Source organism: Homalodisca vitripennis, chromosome 3, assembly GCF_021130785.1.
Source record: "Homalodisca vitripennis isolate AUS2020 chromosome 3, UT_GWSS_2.1, whole genome shotgun sequence".
NCBI lineage: Eukaryota > Metazoa > Arthropoda > Insecta > Hemiptera > Cicadellidae > Homalodisca > Homalodisca vitripennis.
Window position 1 is genome coordinate 95,424,171 of NC_060209.1, and position 24,080 is coordinate 95,448,250.

At 34.4% G+C, this 24,080-nt stretch overlaps 1 protein-coding gene across 1 annotated transcript in view; it reads left to right on the plus strand.

The window, feature by feature from the left end:
• LOC124358685 (neuropeptide SIFamide receptor-like) overlaps positions 1-12,000 on the plus strand; it is a 41,590-nt gene extending 29,590 nt beyond the window's left edge. Inside the window, exons 4-6 of the mRNA XM_046810987.1 lie at positions 1,181-2,191; positions 9,869-9,941; positions 11,763-12,000. Coding sequence (XP_046666943.1) covers positions 1,181-1,936 — 756 coding nt within the window. The 3' untranslated portion in view covers positions 1,937-2,191; positions 9,869-9,941; positions 11,763-12,000. The remainder of the gene's footprint in view (positions 1-1,180; positions 2,192-9,868; positions 9,942-11,762) is intronic.
• Positions 12,001-24,080: the final 12,080 nt, after the last annotated feature.

Genomic DNA, 24,080 nt, shown 5'->3' on the forward strand with positions numbered 1-24,080 from the left:
AATTTCCTAGAATTTAATTGTGAGATTTACATTACATGAGTATTTCAGAATTATTTACGTCAGGGAAAGGCGAAATTGCAGTGATGAGTACGAAGCTCAACATCTTAATTATATGCCTTGAATAATCATGCAAACCACTTCTGCGAATTTATTACGAATAGTTTACTTCAAATATTTAAATATTTCTTACGATATGGACTGAAAAGCTGTAACACGAGTATAATACTTAGAGAGCCAATTCTTTTTATATGCTAACCAACCATTTCTGAGATACGTGATTTTCATATGAATATCTCTTCATTTTCTGGAATTCTTCAAAATTACTGAGTGTTTAAGTAGAGTAGGAATCCTGATTTGTTTATAAGCAATACACTCATGAAATAAAATACACTTTTGTGAAACATTGAGCACTGTTAAACAATATTATCAAAGTATTACATATCTCATATTTATTTACTTTAGGTACAATCCTAACACAGTTGGTATATAGGTATGCTTCTCATTAATATTACTTTGTTTGTGTGGAATAAAATGCTCAGCCTTTCCCAAAAAATGCAACAGAAGATATATTCCATAAAAAACGGCTGCTACGGTATCTTCTGCTGCTGTGCCAGATCAGTCTCTGCAAGTTTCTCATTGGGCGGTACGTTCTAAATAATGTTTCTGTTTTTCTGTTAGCAGAACATCTTGGAGCACAAGTCATTCCAGGAGAATATACATTTCGTGGTCGTGAATATGATGATGCAGAATATAATTCTGCTATGCCACTGTGAACCCTACAAATGTCAAAGTTAGTGAAACACCTGTAATCGAGTTGTAACAGGTTTTGATATCTTTTTGCTAGTAGAGCATCGTGGAGCACTTACCAACAGCGGAACGTATGTAAGATCTCCTGAGTGTGGTGTTGTGATATATTCTGCCACCTTTCTCATCAGTGTTTATTAGTTCCAACTGGGTAACGAACCTCTTGTCAATCTTGTTTTGATGTTTAATGTGCGCAGAAGTGCCATAAATTTTGGCCCACACACAGAGTAACATTAGCAAATAACTGAAAAGTTCATGTTAAGGTGATGATGATGAAAAAAGAGAATACTATGGTTTTCTATGTATTTTGCATCTCATCATGTTGTGCTTTTTTATCAAGATTTCTGTAGGAACTAATGTTTTTTTGTTTGAGCAGACATGCTTGGAGTCTTGGCCTACACCGTACAGCGAGAACGTCTATTTTGTGGTGGCGAATCTGGTGATGTGTTATCTGCTACCGTTGTGTCTCATCAGCGTCTGCTACTTCCTCATCTGGCGTCGGGTATGCTGTCGCACCCTGCCTGGCGAACCTCATGGCAACGGAAACAATCTGATACACCGGTCGAAAGTCAAGGTCATCAAAATGTTGCTGGTCGTCATCATCCTGTTCGCCTGCTCGTGGCTTCCTCTCTACGTCATTTTTACCAGGATCAAGCTGGGCGGACCTATCGTTCCTGGAGGAGTTGAAGAGTCGCTGATCGACAATTTGCTGCCGTTCGCTCAATGGTTGGGGGCGTCCAACTCCTGTATCAACCCGATCCTCTATGCCTTCTTCAACAGAAAGTTCCGCGCGGGCTTCAGAGCCATCTTACACTCCGGGTCCTGTTGCACCCCACTCTACTACGACACGTGCAGTGATATTCGTACCCTCAGTGGGAAGGACTCACTCATGTTTAGGAGTACTAAGATCAAGAAAGGACCGATCAGGAGATCGAAAAATCGAATGACAATTTCTTCCGGATCCTCGTTCGTGATTAGACCACTGAAATGTAAAATAGATGCTAAAAACAGTTCTAGAGCGATGTCCTTGCGGACCCCGGTTAACAACGTGCGGAGACTGAGTGCAAGTGCGGACAACATCAGACAGGAAGACAACGAAGGAATTAAAAACAGACACGGAACTTTTGTCTGAATCGTTCTCGAGTAGATTCGAGCTAAAGTCTGTCGAGGTCGTAACAAGCCTCGATGTTCAAGAGATGATCTCTTTGATTGCTGCTGGTCAGCTGACAGAATATTAATACGATATTTCTCCTGTTTGTGCGTACAATGTGTGTCTATCTTAAATAACATGTCCGTGTTTACTATCTGTGTGGGGTAGTCGGGTACTTCTAAACAAGCAGAAGAACAAACTTATCATTTGGTGAAGCATACACTAGCCACTAGAAAGGTAACGCATTATTTAATGTTTTTCCTTTTGCCTAATACTTAAGGTGCTTATAGTTGTGGTTGTCTGGAGTATTCATTTTTTTCTATAATTATAGAATAATTAAGTCTTATGATAAGAATTAAAATTCAGCTTAGTATTTATCTATTTTCTTTAATTTATTGTGGTTCTTAAATTTAATTATACATGCAACATAAGAAAGCTACACCTTGCCATGTTAAGCTCGCACCAGGGCTTTGCCAATACAAATCCTTCTGTAATTCAAAGTGTTGAATATTCGTTTCATATTAAGTCCCTTTCATGGCAGTTCTAAGATTTTTATTTTATTTATTTATTACATTTTATTTATATGATTCAGTACAATCTTACAACCAATTAAAAAATAAAGCAATCTAATATATTACAGTCTCCTGAAACTGCAATAATACAAATACAATTTAATAATATGAAAACTGGAAGAACTTAAAGATAATAATAGTAAAACTTTTGTAAATAATTTAAATAACAGTCGCTAATAGGTAAGCATAAATGTTATGTTACTGAGATGGCAACCAGACTTAACAGAATAAAAAATATATACTTGTAATTGAGCATTCTGTATGCCACGCAATAAGTAACAAATATAAGATTATCAAGCAAAAAATAACCACACGAGAGCATAAACATAAATAGCACTAAAAGATCGTTATAATATACTGCGCTGAAAGGAATAAGAATTTCCTAATATCCGCCCAATTCTGAATATTGCGTACGTTATATAGTTTTATATTAAGCGCGCATTCAGGTTATAGATACGTATGATGGTGTAAATTACCCTTAAAGATATCTAAATTACAATTTTTAACAGTCAAGTTGTATATTAAATTTAAGGAAGTAGGATACGGGATTTAGTTGTTTGGAATTAAAAAGTAGATTGTCTATGTGAATTCTGCATCAAGACAGTCTCGGCTCTTACATAAATAAATTAACTAATATGTTTGTATAACGAAGCGGTAATGTAACACTCCATATCGTCTATCCGCTTCCCATTGTAAGTTATAAAATAAACACTTATCGTCCGCCTGTGCGATTACTTTTGATATAAATCTCTTACACATTTGAAATTTTGTGCATAGGGTTTTTAGTTAAATCCTTTTCCAACTTGTATTTTTTTCTGAAGAAAGACAGATCCCCTGTTAAGCCTTATTCTGCCCGGCCCCATTGGCCACTGGCCTGTACTAAGAGCTTATCAAACAGAATAAAGGGAAGAGTCAAAACAGTACAAGCTCAATGGTCGTGATAAATAGTGCAACGGTCACACACAGCAATGGAACCTATCTTTACTTCAGACTCAAATTCCAACGTCTTAGACCGCTCAGCCATCGTCACTTCCAATTATAAGCATATATATATGTGTATAAACACATACCTAATACATCCGTACAGGCTTACACTTTATAAATGCGTTACACAAATATTCTGTCCTATATTCTAATAATTTCTGAAACCAAACAACGTAAATACATAACATACAGTCTCAACGCTCTGCTCTTTATAGGTTGTACGCATGTCTTATTCCCTTCAATTTTTGTATAATTATAATAGAAAAGAATATAATAATTTTACAAGAATCCCTTTCTGACATTTAACCTGGGATCAATGGCTGAAAGGTGACTTCCGAACCACCACCAAGGGCCAGCCGGCCGGCTGCTTGCAAGGACAAGATCGGTTAGCGGTTACCAGTACAAGCAGCAGCCACGCTCGAAATTGCTTTACTCGGTTACCTTGCTATAACCGTCGTAACCGGCAACCTGCACCTGTCAGTACGCTTTTGCGACGATTATTGGTGGATATTTACTAAAGATTTGAACGTAGTAAGTACGTTCCTAGGGAATAACTGCACTCATTGGGGATCAGTATGTTAAATAGCACTGCATCTGCCTGTATATCCGTATACACGACAATTCTTTATCGAAAGATCTAAGAGACGTGACACTTGGTACATAGGTTCCTTTTAGTCCAAGAAAGGTAATGCTGTTGTAGTAAACGAGTAAAAGTGCAATCTGTCGATTTAACTGCCCGTCTGTGTGATAACTCTCTCGTTACAATTTGTTGGTTCCTATGATATTCTGTTAAATCGGTTTGCACTTATTATAAAGGTATAGTGTTATATATTACTCTAGTTAATAATTTTATAGAATTGAAGAATGTGAATAGAGTTTGGAACATTCAGTCTTGTTAGATATTGGAGTACAAGGGGATGAGCATAGCGGCACTGAGTTTAGAGCGTACTGTCTTTAACTACTCTCATTTATTTTTACTGAGTGCTTGCGCTCTTTTAGAGAGGGGGTGGCTCATCCTGGTGGGGTGGCTCGTTCTTCCCAGGGGGGTTAGATGGGAGGGGCTGGCTCAATGCAATGAATTGACATCGGTCCAACTTTTCAATTCAAGAAAAATCTGTGTTTTTACTCTATTTTCTTCTTTAAATGTTTTCTAATATTGATATTTCGTAATTTAATCATACTACAATCATACAATTTGTATACAGGGGGAAATAGCTTGAAAAATTACATCAATCCAAATAGTGGCCAACAATATGTTCTTATAGAATAGTAATCAACGATAATACTCGTTGTTGTAATATTTCAAATACTGAGAATATTGACTTATGTAATGATTTCATCGAGGTAGTAAAGTACAATCTAGGAACTAATAACATTTGCTTACTTTGTAAAATTATGTTCCACCAATATTGAAAATGGTGCCAAATTTAAAATAACACTATTTTCAAATATTTGTTAATCAATATTTTGTAACTTAATCTTTAGATACAACTGTAAAAATATTTAGACAAAACACGGCTATAATTATAAGTTAAGATGGTTTTGACACTAAATCAGTTTTCAGTTACCCTGAATGGTTAATAATTATAATGATAAAATAATGGTTAATAATTAATTTAATAATTTATTAATCAATCATTGGTTAGAGTGCCGATTCTGAGCTATCTAAGGTGTCCGACTTTAGGTCTTAGTTAGAGATAACGCAGTTCCAAATCCTGTGACAGTAACAGTTTTAATCAGTACCATCCTTCTTGCACTGTATTAACTCTCCCTTCTATTCTGTTTGATAAGATCCTCACACAGGCTAGTGGCCCATGAGGAAGGACAGAATAAAGCTTAAAGAGAATCGGTCTCTTTATATATATATATATATATATATATATATATATATATATATATATATATATATATATATACACACACACACACACATATATATATATAAAATTGTTATTTTCAAGAAATATTTACAAGAAACGCGGTGATAATAAAATGCACAGCGTTTCATTAGAACTGTTTTAATTCTTGTCAATTTAGTGAATATGTTTTGAAGTATTACTGTTACTATACCAGCCATCTATATAAGCATTAATGTTATTGTAACTTTCCCAACTTAGCTTCTTCTAGCCTCATCAGTCGCAAGAGTAACAGTTTTACTCTGTTAAATTTGTTTTTCTTGGAGTATTTTGATCAGCCCAACTAACTATTCATAGCTTTGTGATATTTATTCCAAAAAATAATTCCTTAATTTTATTTGTAAAGTGTACTACATCGTTTACGTGAGATTTCATCTCATTGAAAAATGTAAAATAAAAAAATATATATGTTTAGATCAATTTTGTTATTGTGTGTTTAAAAATTGTTTTTGACGATGGAAGAGCTCTAAAGATATTAGGACTTTTCAGACATTTTTCATCGTCCATTGATACAATAAATCAGTAATAATACGTTATGAGACCTGCAATCTGATCTTTTTCTGAGGTAGATACCTAACATAATCCACAATATTCTAGGTTAAAATAAACATATCATACCAGAGCGTTGTGGTACGCATAAGTCAGGTATCACAACAACTCTATGTACACATAACGTGTATCTCTATAACATGCATTTAATCTAAACAAAACGCTATTTTTTTTTTTTTTTTTCACTAAACAATGGCAAATGTCCGGAAAATCATGTTTCCTTCATTAATCCTTCCATCTTCAAAAATAAACTTCAAACAAAGAACTAATTATTACATCTTCAATTAAGAATACAATCAGAATACAATCACAATAGGTTACTGTGAACGATCAACCATTGCTAATTGATCATACAAAAAATGTCTTTATTTAACAAATCAAATTCCAAAGTTATATTTAAGAAAACGTATTTCATGTTGCAGAGACAATGTCAGATGTACAATGGTTGTACAAGTATAAGTAGTTGCCGACCTGTCAAGATCAGGGAGGTGGAAAGTTACATTTTGTTTGTTGACATCCGCAATATCCGCTCCAATATCTGAGAGATAAACATGTTAACTGAGTCCTAAGTAATTTAGCAACTTCTCCTAACTAGAACCAATAAATAAATCTTTTCCCTGATGCGAATCTCCTCTATGTAAAGCAATAGGATATTCAGCTAGAAATAGATTTTTTCTATAGGTTAAATTCATTATCTGTTTCGGTTTTATTCACATATTTGCCTCATATGCCCGCCATCTTGAAACATCACATGATAAAAAAATATTAATTCCTTTCTTGATCTGAAACTATAAGAACGCTAAAACTGAGCAAAATTTGAAATGTTTCTATGTAATGTGGTTTTAACTCAAAAATGAAAACTTTAAAACACATACAGACAGACAGTAAACTAAACATTTCCAAACCATGTTATACTGTGTTTTGACGTTGTTTTAACACGAAAAACAAAATCTCAAGATTTTGCCGGAAGGTTAGTAAACACCCGTGTAACAGATCACAAAATGTGTTTTGATACGTGTTAAAAGGATGGACAACTCTCGTAGGTTTAACTGCAAAGGTGTAAATAAAATTTCAATGTGCAATTATATTTGATGAGAGTATAAAGTGTACTATGGCTAACGAATTCTCCAAACGCTTATTAAATGGCGATAAAACATGGTCTAGGGTCACTTAAATATGCCTCACGATGTCCCCTATAAGGTATATTTTCATTTCAATTCAAATATTTATCGTCCCTGTGTGACCACAAATGTAAAACTTTCCCTAAATCCAGGAACATTCACAAAATAATAAAATGCAGTCAGTTTAACGAAGAGGCAGGTGTAAATGGACAAGTCGATAGAAAGTTAAATTGTGATTTTAAGTAGTAGTTTTTTTAAGCGATTGATGGAAGAAACTCAATGAAATTCACCTCTAGGAAAATTTGCAAAGCCAAAAAATTACCGGAATGTACTATTTGTGAAAACCTTGACATTCTTCTACATCGGTTTGGGTGAATATTAGAGTAATGGTAAGACTGATTATGTAGTGTCCTAAATCATCGGAGACGAACAGTGTGCTTCCCCCCCCTCTTATTTAGATGAATCTAGTTTAATGAAAGAGGTTAACAATAATGAAATAGTGAAAGTATTGGAGCATTCATAAAATGAACAAACTGGTCACAATACACTTGGTTTGAAATCTGCTCACAATCTGCTTGTACATAAAGTGATTGCACAATACTTCACACATTAAACGATGCTAAAATCGTGAATCAAGCTACTGTAATTGACGAGGGTAAGATTTTAATGGTATTTGTGTTTTTTGGTATTTATATCCCAGCCAAGTACCTATTCAAGGTTGTAACCCTAATAAAAGTAACCAAAACATTTATTTAATTGGAGATATTCAGCGTGATATCTGGGAAGTTGTGTAACCGGCCTTCCTTGACACAATCGGGGCTGTCATCGTATCAGTGGCGTAAATGAATAAGTTATTCTCTTGAGAGTCTATTTTTGGATAATTTTCGTTTTTTTATAATTATTGTATAGAAGATTTCTCACATCCATTTCTAACAGTATCATCGTTCTAGATAACAAAATTTATTATTTATTGCGTTAAATATTCCATAATTTACTTAGCGTAAAGATTGCAGCAGTTCCTTGTCTCGATCAAGAGTGTTGTTTTTCTGAACCCTATCGTGTTTTGTTATTAAACCTTTCCAACTCAAGACGTTTCTTCACAATCAAAGTTTCTTTCCTGATGTACAAATCATATTTTAGATCAAAACTGAATTTTCACTAATGCATTAGTTCGCTTCAAACATTGCAAATGTAAATATTTATTAGACCAACATTATACATTTATTATTATGGTTTGGACAATCAGTTTTATAATTATCTTACAGAAGACTTCTCACAGCCATTTATAATAATATCATCGTTCTAGATAGCAAAGTGCTGTTGTAGTTTATTATTCATTGAGTTAAATATTCCATAATTTACTTAGCGTTTCTTGTCTCGATGAAGAGTGTTGTTTTTCTGTATCCTATCGTGTTTTCTTATTAAACATTTCCACTTCAAGACGATTCTTCACAATGAAAGTTTCTTTCGGTACAGATGATATTTTAGATCAAAATTGAATTTTCACTAATGCATTAGTTTGCTTCAATAACATTGTAAAGTTACATATTTATTTGAACAATGATATATTTTGAGCACATTTTTCAGGAATTAAGTTTAAAATGGCATGAATATCGACAGCCAAACCGATAACATCATAATTTAAAAACGCATTTTTGGCGTTTAAGAAGTTCTCTTCGCCCTTGTAATGTATCTGTTTACGGTTTTGACGAGCGGTCTTCTCAATACAGCGACCAGATTATTCCGCAGCATCTCTAGGCAAATGTGTGTCACAGCGGGACTACTAACATTCAATTATGGCAGGGACCTTTACTGTTCTGCAGACACCATATAGCTATGTCGGGCTAGACCACCCCCTCCCCCTTGGCACTGTTTCCAAGATGAGCATTCGTTTAATCATGCGTGTAAAATTCAGTTAACAGGAACAAGATTATGAAATACGTTTACTTTCATGTCTGTGACAGCAAGCACGATTATTCTAAACTTGATACCAAATAGATTGTCAAATACTGTAACTAAAGATTTCTTATTAATACTGAATATCAAAGTTTATAAAAGAATAACAAATGAAGATTTGTTGAAAACCTAAAGTACTGTATATAATTTTTTAGACTAAAAATAAATAAAACATGCTATTATTGACGATTCAAATTAATCAAGGGAAGGTATTATTATTGTTAAATTCTGTATATAGTACTTCTTATTTTAAGATTTAATTTATATGCAATGTACTGTAGCTTAGATAAATACATTATTAATATATTCGTAACTAAACCATAGGGTCAGAATTTAAACTATTTTAAACTTGTAATATTTTTACATTTTTATCAGTATTTTATGGATACAACTTACTTTGTTTTAAGGTTAAATTCGATTTTATAATGACATTAGTGTAATATTTCTTCAAAGTAATGTCTGATATAATATTATTTCACGTAGCTGCATTGTGATAAGGTTAGTATTATTTCAGTATCTACCACTTGATGTATTTTTATTACATGAAACAGATACTTTGTAGCATTACGAATTAACTTATTAATACTACCTTACCATTCTGACCCAAGACTCCTTGAAAGTTAATACATTTTTGTCCTCAGCTTTGTTATAGTGAAAGATCTTTCATCAATTAATTATACTTTATTTGTGCATATACTTTAAGCAAATGCATTATAGGTATTTACACATAAGCCATATATTTCCTTTAAATAGGATATTTATGAAATAATACCATTTGTAATTATTTAAAACAGTCTTTGTGATGTTTTGTTACAGATACGTGTGTTTGCAAACTTCTAGTCAGTAATATTGTAAGAGTGCAACAACATTTAAAAAAATTTCAGTTTACGTGAGTATTTTTTAGGTTTATTGTACAATTTGGTAATATTTTTATAAACACAAGGCATCTCACGTGATATGCCTGGTGTGTGACGGGTTTAGTATAAGAAGAACACATGACATACGTGATGACACCTCCTTCTTATCCACCAAGCACACCTGACACACATGATGGTTTCCCCCCCTTATCCACCAAGCACATCTGACATACGAGATGTTATCTCCTTCTTATCTACCAAGTACACTTGGAATACGTAATTTTATCTCGTCCTAATCCACTTTCAAATGATTTTAGCGTAAGATTACTGGGCAGTATGTTAAGGAGCTCTAGAGGTAAAGGTTGAGGCAGATTTATCAACACCTACAAGATAGTTATTATAACATTGACGAGATACTCGAACCATGATTGGCCTCGAGCCAAATAACTGTGTTTAGTTGAGTATCTCCGATGATTCCAGGAACCGCTATTAAGTTATATAATAGCAATAGGTCCTGCAATCAACTCCTGGCTATCTTTCTAGCGAGCCCTTCAGATGTAAAGCAATGAACCCCTTTGATACTTTTTAACCATTAGCACGTTTTTGACGTAAACACATATCAGAAATGTCATCACAACCTACATAGTGGTTTTGAACTTATTTAAGTATAAAACACCAAGCTTTCAAATCATTACATTACGACTATAAGTAATCAGTAAAAGGACAACCTTTGCTGCTTTATAAGGTCTTTTCTCTTCAGTGTTTGACGTTGCTTTCTAATACCTGTTAACTGTATTCTAATGTTACCTGGACTCTTAGTGTAGGACACGTATTGTGTTATGTATTATCAGTACCGCATGTGTCAAGGAAACATGAACCATGACTGTAAAACAGGTTCCTTACTCTCAATGTTTCCCTCGATCACTTTGTGCCTGGTATTTTATTAGGTATGTTCTCGCAGATTACAGTGCCTCGCACTTTAGTCTCAGAGAGAGTGGTCGTCGAGTCATGTTTGGCCGGTTTCACACGGGCCACAATACACCGGCAAAACACCGAACGCAGCCTTTCGCACCCTACCATCCAAATATCGTCTACTGCTCGCCGGCTGGATAATATTTTTGTTGTTACCATTTTCGGTTCATTACTAAATAGGTGCTGTATTATTAATATTTGTTTTCTAAAATTGCAACGAAGCATCTTTCAACCAATACATTTTCAAATTTTCTTATCTAAATAAATTCTTTGCGTAACAACAATTACGGCCATGTGTTGAGATAAAGAGGGTTGAGATAAATCATAAAGATTACATTAAAGACTTTAGAAAATGTGATCTTTTATTCAGTCAATCTCGATATTTTATACACCTCCGTGCATATTGCTGGAATAGTTTAATACTAAGATTAATGCTAAGACAGTAGTAACCTTCAACGGTCAATAATATTTTACTTATCTTAAATCTTTTGAAGTATACCACAATGTTTGAGCTTCAGCAATATTTTATATGCCATCTATATCACTTTCTGTTGAGAAAATGTTAATGCATTCTATTTTATGACTGGAGAAAATACTTTGGTGTGAAGGTAATCTTTTATTGTGCACCAAAGGTTAATTGACTAAACGTTAGTCGATGTAGTACAGGATCACTGCGTCAGACCTGCCATATTTGGAATTACAATTTCGCTATGGTAGTGTGGTAGTTTAATTTTGTCTACATAATTAGTCTAGTCCAATAGTTAGCAAACCTGCTTTTAAACTGAATAAGTATTGTCTTCAATGTCCATAAATATACTTCAAAAATAGATAATAACTAAATGTTTAAAATATTGTAATACTAATTGACATTTTCTTTTTAGTGGCTGTGGACGGAAGGGATTTCATAGATATCTTAGGGAGAGTTGAGCTGTTCCTTCATGCACTGGACAACATTTGTATATAGTCAAGTTTTGAGTGTAGGCTAAATATTTTATATTATATTACTCTTTTATACTGGCCGAGAGCTTATACAAGGATGTTACAGCTTTGTATACTTTATACTAATCATATGATATATATTTGTTAATCATGTCATAATAAAATATTGTTGAAGTGTTACCCTAGTCGCTATTTTTCCCGTCATCGCAAAGCTCATAAGGCGAGCACAAGTAAGGTCATGCGCTGTTCTATACCATTTGTTTATTGCAAGTTTCCAAAAGTAACAAATGATGCCATCATTTCGTTGTTGCAGCTCGTATATCGCTCTCTTGTGAGACACTTGAGGAATATTGAGAAACCGTGTCAGCTGTAAGTGTTTTTTAGTTCATTCACAGGTTTTCCTCATTATAGTTGTGTATCTCTGACTGCCGTGTTTCTAATTAAAACCTTTTTACTTGGGATGTCTCATGATAGGTGACCAATAGATCAGAGCACCAAAATAAGAACAGAGTAATACACGTCCGGAAATAAATAGTTTTCCGTCTCTCTGTTCGTGTTCACAGAATAATATTTAAGCGATTGTTTTAACTTATTTTGGAGCCAAGATGTACACTAAGAAAACAAGTAAAACTACATAAATTTCCCTACCAACAAGAATGGCAACAAACCAAAAGTATTTTCTTCGAAGGACATTATAAATCATTTTAGTATTCTCAATATTTAGAAATATGTATTTCTAAACCTTGTACCTTTTAGGTTTCATAGAAGAGTGAACCTCGAAAGTAGAAGGGGATTTTGCTTGACGACAACACTAAAGGCTTATCACCATATTGGTTGAAATGTTCTGATATCCGCCACTGTGTTTCATTAGTGTCTACAAATAAAAGCATTTACTCGAAATATAATCTTAAAGAGTATTTATAAATATGTTTACTGAAGGGTATTAAAATTAGACCGGAACCTCTCATGGACATTAATAAATTTCTAGCTCTGAAGCCATTCAGGGAAAATGAGTAAATTCATAAATAAGTAAGTTTACGAACACCATATCTACATGAACCTACACATCGTCATCGTTATACGACATTACAATACACACAACATAATATGAACCGTTATCCGTTACACGACAATGTAACAGAACACAGTACCATATATCCCCTTATATCCGTTATGAGTAACCACAATACACGCAATACTATACAGGGTGAGTTTTAAGTCCCTTCCCCCCTATTTTATTTTTAAACCGTATAAGTTAGGAGGTTTAAACTCCGTACATATTCGTTAGACCTAAATATCTTGTTTTTCATGGGTTCATTGACTCTCCACCTCCAATGGGGGACGGTCCACGAGGAGTAAGCCGAGATTCTTAAATGTAAGCATAGGTTGATATGCACATCAAATTAAAGGTCTCTGTAAGTAGAATACAATGCCGCAAACCGGACCTCAAAAGGTTCATCCTAATGAAAATTACAGGGTGTTAAAATGTACAAAATAGTAATGTGCTATTATCTGCGTTTTATCGCGCAACTTTTTAAAAGTTCATTTCAAAACAATTTTTTTCTATTGCTGTTTATTCTTTAAAAGAAATTTTATTTTGTTGTGTTTAATGATTTTAAGGGATCACTGGAAGTCCCGAGAGATCTAGGAGTTAACTAAAGGATTTAATGAGAAGTCGGTCATGTGATGTGTCGTTTAACATTGCCTTTTAACGCTGGAAACGGTGCTACAATCTGAATTATAAAAGGATAATTCGTAATTTTGTTAATAATAATTTTGTACAGGATCTGTGGTCTGCATTTTTTAAATGTAATCTTTGTCATAGTCCCTGTGTCGTTGTAAAAGTTAAAGTTGTTTGTTATCTGGGTATTCCCAGAGACTTGTTATGTTTGGTTTCAGTTACTTGGGCCATTAAGTATCTGACCTTGTTAGTTGCAGTGTGGCTACTGACCTTGTTAGTTTTAGTGCTGTTAAAGTTAGAAACATGTCTCGCCACTCTTCAAGAAAAGTTGACATGGTGTTTATTTTTGGCGCTTCTGGGAATAATTACCACGAAACAATGAGACGATTTAATGAAAAACCATCCAGAAAAGACCTGTTAGCAGAACCTATTTTAAGGCAGTTAATAACAAAATTTAGAGAGGACTGGTAGCGTTATTGATGCAAAACGTTCAGGCCGTCCTCCTTTGTCAGAAGAAGTTGATTTTGAGGTCCTCTGTACAGTTGTGGAAAATCCTCAAACCTCTTCGAGACAAATAGCAGACAATATCGGGGTATCTCAACGCAAAGCAATAACTACCCTGAAGAAGCACAAATTTTTATTCCTACAAAATTATGCTCCATCACGCATTAAATGAAGATGACCCGGACAGAAGATTGCAGATCTGTGAAACTATGGATAGACTAATTATAGCAAATCCAACAACCGTAAATAATATCCGCTTTAGTGATGAGAGTACATTTTACGTAAATGGTTTAGTGAATAGACACAACTGCCGATACTGGGATAACTCTAATCCCCATGTTCACAGAGAACATCATACCCAGTATTCCCAGAAAGTAAATGTTTAGGCAGGTCTCTTTTGTAACCACGTGATTGGACCACTGTTTATTGACGGAAATTTAATTGGAGAAAGTTAATTTACATATGCTCCAAAATAATATTCATCCATTAATAGAAAATACAATTCGCACTAATGGTGGGGAGTTTAATCGAGAAGAAGTAATGTTCCAGCAGGACGGTGCTCCTCCACACTACGATGTTTAATGTTCGTGGTTACCTTAATGTACATTTTCGTGAGAAGTGGATAGGACGACGCGGCGCAATAGAATGGCCGGCACGGTCCCTGACTTGAACCCACTGGATTTTTTTTTTGTGGGGACACTTGAAGTCTGTGATTTATTGTACACCAGTCGCATGTGTGGAAGATCTTCGGAACAGAATTACTGAGGCCGGCAGGAAGGTAACACCAGAATCATAACCCGTCTAAGGAGTGAATTTGTTAATAGACTATACTACTGTCAGGAAGTAAGTAACAGGCAATCAGTTTGAGCATCTACTACAATAAAAGGGTAAGTAACAACCTACTAGTATCGGAATCGTACAATATTAGAACCGGAATCGCTGTTGAAATAAAAATAAATGGGTCTAAAACCTTTGTAAGACAACAATTCTTTAAATAAAATACTTACAAGGCGACACAACACATGATCGACTTCTTATTAAATCCTTTAGTTAACTCCTAGATCTCGGACTTCCAGTGATCCCTTAAAATCATTAAACACAACAAAATAAAGGTTTCTTTTAAAGAATAAACAGCAATAGAAAAATTGTTTTGAAATGAACTTTTAAAAAGTTGCGCGATTAAAACGCAGATAATAGCACATTACTATTTTGTTACATTTTAACACCCTGTAATTTTCATTAGGATGAACCTTTGAGGTCCGGTTTGCGGCATTGTATTCTACTTACAGAGACCTTTAATTTGATGTGCATATCAACCTATGCTTACATTTAAGAATCTCGGCTTACTCCTCGTGGACCGTCCCCCATTGGAGGTGGAGAGTCAATGAACCCATGAAAAACAAGATATTTAGGTCTAACGAATATGTACGGAGTTTAAACCTCCTAACTTATACGGTTTAAAAATAAAATAGGGGGGAAGGGACTTAAAACTCACCCTGTATATACAGGCTGATATCCGTTAAACGGTACAACAATTTTATTATGAAATATCTAAGTGATAAGTCGGAGGAAACTCAATATGTGGCAAATAATACATCCACCATTTTCTGTTAGAGAAGACCCAAATACACTACAATATAATTGACATTGACATTCGACCACAGCACGTTGTACATGCTGTATCAGTTAGAGAATAAATATTATTAGAGTAAAAAATAATTATATTTCAACTTATTTTGTCGGTCAGACGAAACTGTTCGATGGACGCGGCACTGGAAACTTCGACCAACATTAAGTTCGGTGATCATACTAAGGAGCTACTTTATGACGCTAATCAGAGCCGACATTTAAACGACACGGCAGTAAAATCAACCCTTACGACTCATCAAGCTCTGCAGGATTACTCGGTAATAGGTTTATTTGAATCCTCTTACGGTACTCGCGAAGCGGGCGCACGGATGGCGACCTTGTTTGTACGAGAAACGGCGCTCGTACAGACACAGAATCAATCATTTATTACACCTCATTCATTACATGAGTGTAGCGTGTGACTAGACATTTACCCAGAGAGTATTTTACTTATGTACTATTAGGTCGACGTATATGCAAACGAGTTAACAACATTTCTGTAGTGGTAACAATTTCCTAGTACATAGGTACTGTATCCTGCAGGAACGCCAGATTATGGACGTCTTAGTCCTTACCACGGATATCTCGAACTATGGTAATAGATAACATCAGTTTATATCGTCCACTGAACCATGAAGACGAGACAACAACAATATAGTACACCTACACGTATTTGCATGAGTGGGCCAGTACTACTAATCGCTATAGCTACACATATGTGTTGTTAATTTAAATATTCATTTATTTCGTAGAATTGTACGTTATCCTTACCAAACTCGTAATTTTAAACAAAATATCAAAATGGAGAATACATGACATATTTTTAACGTGATTTCTTAAGTTCTTACATTCCGACTATGTATTTAGACTTATACATAAGAGAAAGTTGCATGCAACAAATTTCACTTAAATAAAGAGATATTTAAATTCTGAGCCGTCATCAGTCCTTTCAGATTCCACAACATTGCATGTTCTCGCTAACTTCCTCGTCTGCTCAACATGAATTTCCTCCCCTCTACGATTGTATATACCATACTTGTAAAGCACGAGTATAATGGCATGATTTGCTCACTACAAACTTTTGTAAGGTCCGGTAAGTTCTTTGCGTGTTGCGATGGCAATATAGTAATACGAACAATGTGATGTTTGCACCGTTACTTTGAAAGTATAATGTTGCGATTTTGGTTAGTTCATTGATTGAGAACTAGGAAAGCCTATCACACAGCAAAATCTTTCTCTGTCTGTCTGTATGCGCGATGTCTGTAACGAACTGTAAAGTTGAAACTTTTGGACGAAGCATAGTACGGTTGGCAATCTCAATATTAAACACACACACTCAGACACAGTATATATATGTGTGTGTGTGTGTGTGTAATATTAAGATTGCCAACCGTACTACGCTTCATCCAAAATTTTCACTTTACAGTGTGTGTGTGTGTATATATATATATATATATATATATATATATATATATTATATATATATATATATATACAGTGCTGCGTGTATTGTGGTTACTCATAACGGATATAAGTGGATGTATAGTATAGTACTGTGTTCTGTTACATTGTCGTGTAACGGATAACTATTCATATTATTTAGTGTGTATTGCAATTTCGTATAACGATAACGATGTACATATTACCTTTTGTACGATTGTTCATACAATTTGTTGAACATTGTTCGTACAATTGTACAAACGGTGTTCGTTAAATTACCTTTTTAAGAATTTATTCCTTTTCCCCTGAATGACTTCACAGTGTGAAATTTATTAATGCCCATGAGAAGTCCCAGTCTATTTTTAAGATCATTCAGTAAATATACTCGTATTTCGATAATTCTTCAAGATTATATTTTGATTCAACGTTGTTTTATTTGTAGACACTAATGAATCACAGTGACGAATGTCAGAACATTTCATCCACAATGATGATATGCCATTAGTGTTGTCGTCAAGCAAATCACATTCAGTCCCAACCTTAAAACCTTTTTAATGGCAAGCTGCAAGTTCTCAAAAATGTTCTAAATTTCCACTAGGGGATCTTTAAACACTAACAATGGTCTCATTAAAGTAAGTATTTTTATACAGATAGCTCACAGCGCATCTCTGCAGCGTAATGTAGTAACTTAAATACTGTGTAACAATAGATTTCCGTACAAAGATGCCCACGCCTACATTTTTATACAGATAGCTGACAGCGCATCTCTGCAGCGTAATGTAGTAACTTAAATACTGTGTAACAAAAGATTTCCGTACAAAGATGCCCACGCCTATATTGTTATACAGATAGCTCACAGCGCATCTCTGCAGCGTAATGTAGTAACTTAAATATTGTGTAACAAAAGATTTCCGTACAAAGATGCCCACGCCTACATTTTTATACAGATAGCTGACAGCGCATCTCTGCAGCGTAATGTAGTAACTTAAATATTGTGTAACAAAAGATTTCCGTACAAAGATGCCCACGCCTACATTTTTATACAGATAGCTCACAGCGCATCTCTGCAGCGTAATGTAGTAACTTAAATATTGTGTAACAAAAGATTTCCGTACAAAGATGCCCACGCCTACATTTTTATACAGATAGCTCACAGCGCATCTCTGCAGCGTAATGTAGTAACTTAAATATTGTGTAACAAAAGATTTCCGTACAAAGATGCCCACGCCTACATTTTTATACAGATAGCTCACAGCGCATCTCTGCAGCGTAATGTAGTAACTTAAATATTGTGTAACAAAAGATTTCCGTACAAAGATGCCCACGCCTACATTTTTATACAGATAGCTCACAGCGCATCTCTGCAGCGTAATGTAGTAACTTAAATACTGTGTAACAAAAGATTTCCGTACAAAGATGCCCACGCCTACATTTTTTATACAGATAGCTCACAGCGCATCTCTGCAGCGTAATGTAGTAACTTAAATACTGTGTAACAAAAGATTTCCGTACAAAGATGCCCACGCCTACATTTTTATACAGATAGCTCACAGCGCATCTCTGCAGCGTAATGTAGTAACTTAAATACTGTGTAACAAAAGATTTCCGTACAAAGATGCCCACGCCTACATTTTTATACAGATAGCTCACAGCGCATCTCTGCAGCGTAATGTAGTAACTTAAATACTGTGTAACAAAAGATTTCCGTACAAAGATGCCCACGCCTACATTTTTATTCTTTTCCTCCACCATATTTCATTAACCATAAAATCACTTGGTACATACGGATAAATTTTCTATGATATTCAATTTTCAGAGATGCAAACATCATCAACTCGCTCTATTGAACACAAGTGGACTAATTCTAATACCTTATTTTGTAGGCACTGACAATTAATGGGTACGGCCAAAGGCCATAGCAGTTAGTCTAATATCAGAGTAGAAGCTGTAGTGATACCGGTGTTAGCCAGTTTGGGTGAGGTAAATCCAATAAAATTTGTATATAAGTTTCGGTTTGGAAATTTGATGATTTGTGTTACGCAAAATAAACAAATTTCTTCTCGTACAGTATAATAGTTTTAGTAGGTCTAATTATGCAATAAATTTATAATTATAAAAATATATCACGCTAAACTACACATTTACTAAGGCCTTGAATAAAAGAAGTTTGATGCCACAGCGAACTGATACATATAAGTAATTAGTTATTTAAAAGGAAAATGTGTGTGTGTGTGTGTATATATATACTAGTACCATTAAAACCATTAGTAGTTTTGACCACTGTGGGATCATGTAGGCCAACTGTACCGAGGGTAGATAAGCAGCTCAACGTAATCAGCTCCTACCTCCACTAGCCAGGTAGTGTAACGTTGTTCTGTGATTACTTTGTGATATGTATCTGATACAATTCTATATACCATATCTTGGAATAGATTATTTTAACCATTGTACTAGTTTCATACCAAAGCGTGAGCCATTAGTAGTTTGACCACTGTGAGATCATGTAGGCCAACTGTACCGAGGGTAGATAAGCAGCTCAACGTAATCAGCTCCTACCTCCACTAGCCAGGCAGTGTAACGTTGTTCTGTGATTACTTTGTGATATGTATCTGATACAATTCTATATACCATATCTTGGAATAGATTATTCTAACCATTGTACTAGTTTCATACCAAAGCGTGAGCCATTAGTAGTTTGATCACTGTGAGATCATGTAGGCCAACTGTACCGAGGGTAGATAAGCAGCTCAACGTAATCAGCTCCTACCTCCACTAGCCAGGCAGCTCAGTAAGACTTGGTGATTAGTTTTTTGTACTTGCGCGTGTATGTAATATCCAGTAATTTAAATGTTTTGTAATGATGGTAAATTTTGTAATGTTTATGTGTATTTTGTATTCGGTCTAAGTTAATGTATATTATTGCCATTACTTGTTTTAAAAGGGTATGAATAGTCGTTTTTATTTATATTAGAAGAGAACATTTCATTTCGACAAAAATAAGGTTCCCTAATGGATTCTATTAACAGGCTTTATTTTCATGGGTAAATACGAAAAATATAATAATGTTTTGTTTGCAATAATTCAATACGTAATGAATTTTGACCGCCGTTTTATATAGGCTCAAGGTTTTCCGTTTTATTGTGTTTTATGAAATTCGGTGAGCAGCTAATACGAAATTGAATACTTTGCCTTGCTCACTGATGGCAGTCAGCAGAAATAATATAGTACAGACAATGCTAATGACTTACAATATTTTAGTACTTTTTGTATTCAAGGCTCCCCTACACAAGTCCACCTTGTTTGTACAATGAGAGCGGATATTGCCAAGTTAACTTCCCGTTTCAGCTCATTGTCGGAGGAAAAGAGAAGGAAACAGTGTTAACATTTAGAACATTACTTACTCTATCTTACTTCCCACCATGTTATGGAGCTGTGCACATGTGCACTTGTAACGTTATACGAACTAGTAACACCAAGTGTGGATCTGGCCAGGTTATTTGTATTTATTTATCTGTTCTGTTTCGAAGGTAAACAACAACAGAGTGGTAAGTAAAGTTTTCAAGGTTAGAACATAACATTACCTACTGCTTTGTTCAAAGAGTAATTCTAAGCAATATATGGGTCAACCTCGATTTTTCTCATATTACAATATAATGTTCCAATAGTCAATTAGAAAAGGAAATGACTAGAATTTCTTGCCGGAAAGCAGTTATAGGGAGCAGGCAACCGCCAGACGGTCATATATTGCTTAGAGTTACCTATTAGTGATCAGGGGCACTGACATGATCTGGGCTTCAAATTTGGAACTACTCGAGTTAATTTTTTTTCTAAAAGAGCAAGCAGCGCGAAGCGCTGCGCAGCGGGCAGGCATCGTGCGTGATCCTTTTTTTATTAAAAATTTCTGATAAATTGTTATTACATATTACAATATAATGTAGGTAATGTATTTAAAACAATTTTAAACACATAATTACATGCTGGAAAGCAAAGTAAACCAATATAATCCGCCCAATACAAAATCTCCGTAAAAATCTGGTAAAGGAATCTGTGTCATTCCTTTGGCCTGAATCAATTCAGTATAGACGAAGATCACGCACGATGATTGCCCGCTGCGCAGCGCTTCGCGCTGCTTGCTCTTTTAGAAAAAAAATTAACTCGAGTAGTTCCAAATTTGAAGCCCAGATAACGTCAGTGCCCCTGATCACTAATAGGTAATTCTCGCGGTTGCCTGCTGCCTATAACTGCTTTCCAGCAAGAAATTCTAGTCATTTCCTTTTCTAATTGACTATTGGAACATTATATTGTAATATGAGTTGCCTGCTCCCTATAACTGCTTTCCGGCAAGAAATTCTAGTCATTTCCTTTTCTAATTGACTATTGGAACATTATATTGTAATATGAGAAAAATCGAGGTTGACCCATATATTGCTTAGAATTACCGTTCAAAGTTCTTTATTGATAATGGAAGATTTGAAAGTATAAAAGGATTTCGGATATTTGCAATCGTTATATCCGTAATATCATTTGTAACATAATTCTATGGTAAATGTCAGAAATCATATTATTTGTTTCATTGCCTACTTATTTTGAGTAATATTAGCTACGTCTTTCGTTCCTAGAGTGGATTTGACCAAACTATCATAATTTCTCTGTTCCATTTCGAAGGTAAACAGCATCAGAGTAGTATGAAAAAAATATTAGAATGTTATATAACGTACAAATCCAGATTTTTTGTTTTACTTGATTGTTACTTTGGTTTTCTTTATATTTTGTTTTTATTTCGGCATGGATAACATGTGTGCTTCATGATCTGGCTACCCTGACAATCAGCTGGTTTTTTGTATGCTCATAAAATCTAAATAAGTCATTTAACAACTTAATATGGGCACACCTTCCGAAGAATATATTTACAACACTAAGGAGATTGAAGTTGTGGTATATCAGAAACCATTCTTTAATTAAATTATGGCTATGTAACAATTAAAGTAATGGAGGTGCTGATACTAGACTGAAGAAGATGTAATATTAAAGCTATGGAGATAGTACTCGTACATCAAAGACAAGTGTTATTCGCTGACAAAACAATGAAGGACCTGTGAGAGGGTCAGCAGAAGAAAACTCGATTTTACGGAAGTCGGAAGAACCTGTATGCAGCTGATTTGTCCACGTATGTTTCGCTTGTTTCCCAAAAATCTACTTGTTACAAATTACTCTAAAAGGAATTGAGATATTGTGATCAAATTATACCTGATTCTTTATTCGCTAAGTACTAGAACCTTGTTACATGAGATTTTTCAAATATTTATAATATGGAATAATAACGCATGTTATTTTAATTTTTGTACTTTAAAAAATAATAATGTGGCTCCAACATTCTTAATTCTCATGAATTACTATAAGAAAGTACAAAACATAAAATATAATAAAACCATGGTCTTATCTCCTGTACAACTTGATTAATGCGTAATATAGCTAACATTACGGTTTATGGCAGTTGACGTGCTTTTAAGAAATATTTAAGAGTTCATGAATCCGTCATTGTTAGGTAGAACCATAATTAAATAATTTTTTTATTGTTTACCGAATAAACTAAGATTACAGACATATTCAAAAGTGTACGAATTAATGCAATTACAAACATGCAAATAAAAAGAATACTTTTAATGTATAAATCATAATAATGGACTAAAACAGATATACTTTCTCGCTACTACTATGTAGTGGTAAGGTTTGTATTCTACCTTCTTGAAGTATAATTTAGTACTAACTATACTTTACTTCTTATTGTATTCTGGTATAACACTTTAATTTAAAAATGTTCATTTGAATGCATTTCATGAATATACACACGTAGATTTTATTCTACGTATGACTTGTGGATGTAACAAGCCAATTACATTATATTATTCTCGTCAGAATCGATTATTGTAGTAGTTAGAATATGGTACAATCATCAACTTTCAGATTATTTACCTCTTTTCCCAGTCAACTGCTAGCAGAGAATTGGATCAATTGTACAGAATGGACGAAACAGATAGGGTTGGATACCGCTGAGGTCGTAATAATGAATACTCGAATTGCAAAGTTTACTTATATGTTTAATTGTGGCAAATAAACAACAAAGCACCGCTTCTAGCTTTGAAAAATAAAATGACGTATTGCCATAGAGTGATAATTAACTAAATGATATCATGGGTATGGACCTAATAGGTTCCAAATTTTTATGGAAATTTTACATACGAACTTAATAGTTATTAAAACTTTAAAATTGACTTCCCTTCCCGTTGATATCGACTCACAAGCGCGGGCGTCAACATCTTGTCTCGACATTGCAGCTGTAGTAGGAAAAAAGTGAAGATTAGTATACTAGAAGTCTAAAACACGAATGCTGGAAGCACTCGAAGTTGTACTCATAGTTAAAATCAAAACTCAGAGACTCGAATTTAAGCTCGCCTAAAACAAAATCACGACGGTATTAGCCATTTATTGAGACAACTTAAGATTCATACAATTTGGTCATGTCAGAAGGGCACTACACTATTATCCATATTAATATGCCAAATAAAACATCTACCAAGGTAAATTACATTACTATTTAGAACTTTACGTTATATTATATTCTAAATCAGATATCTTGCAAAAAAAACGGCAAATTTATAATATGAAAATATAAATTTTACTTACGGACAAGGCGCGTGAGGTGTTAACTCTGGAGCAGGATCGGCAGCTACAAAGTTCAAGAGAGAAAAAAGTAATACGCGTGCCAATTAGGTAATTATTACGCCAAGAATTTAGTTCCAAAAACATCTGATGTAACTTATATTAACGAGTAATGAGTAACAGGGTTGCTAAAATATGCATTATATAAAATACAACTAAATAACAGTACACAATAAAGTACAGAATAATATTTATAGTAACCGATACATTATTCAACTATGAATCTAGTGTTTTTCAATCTCTCTTACATCTTCGCCATGTTTTATAAATAAACACAGATTGGAAT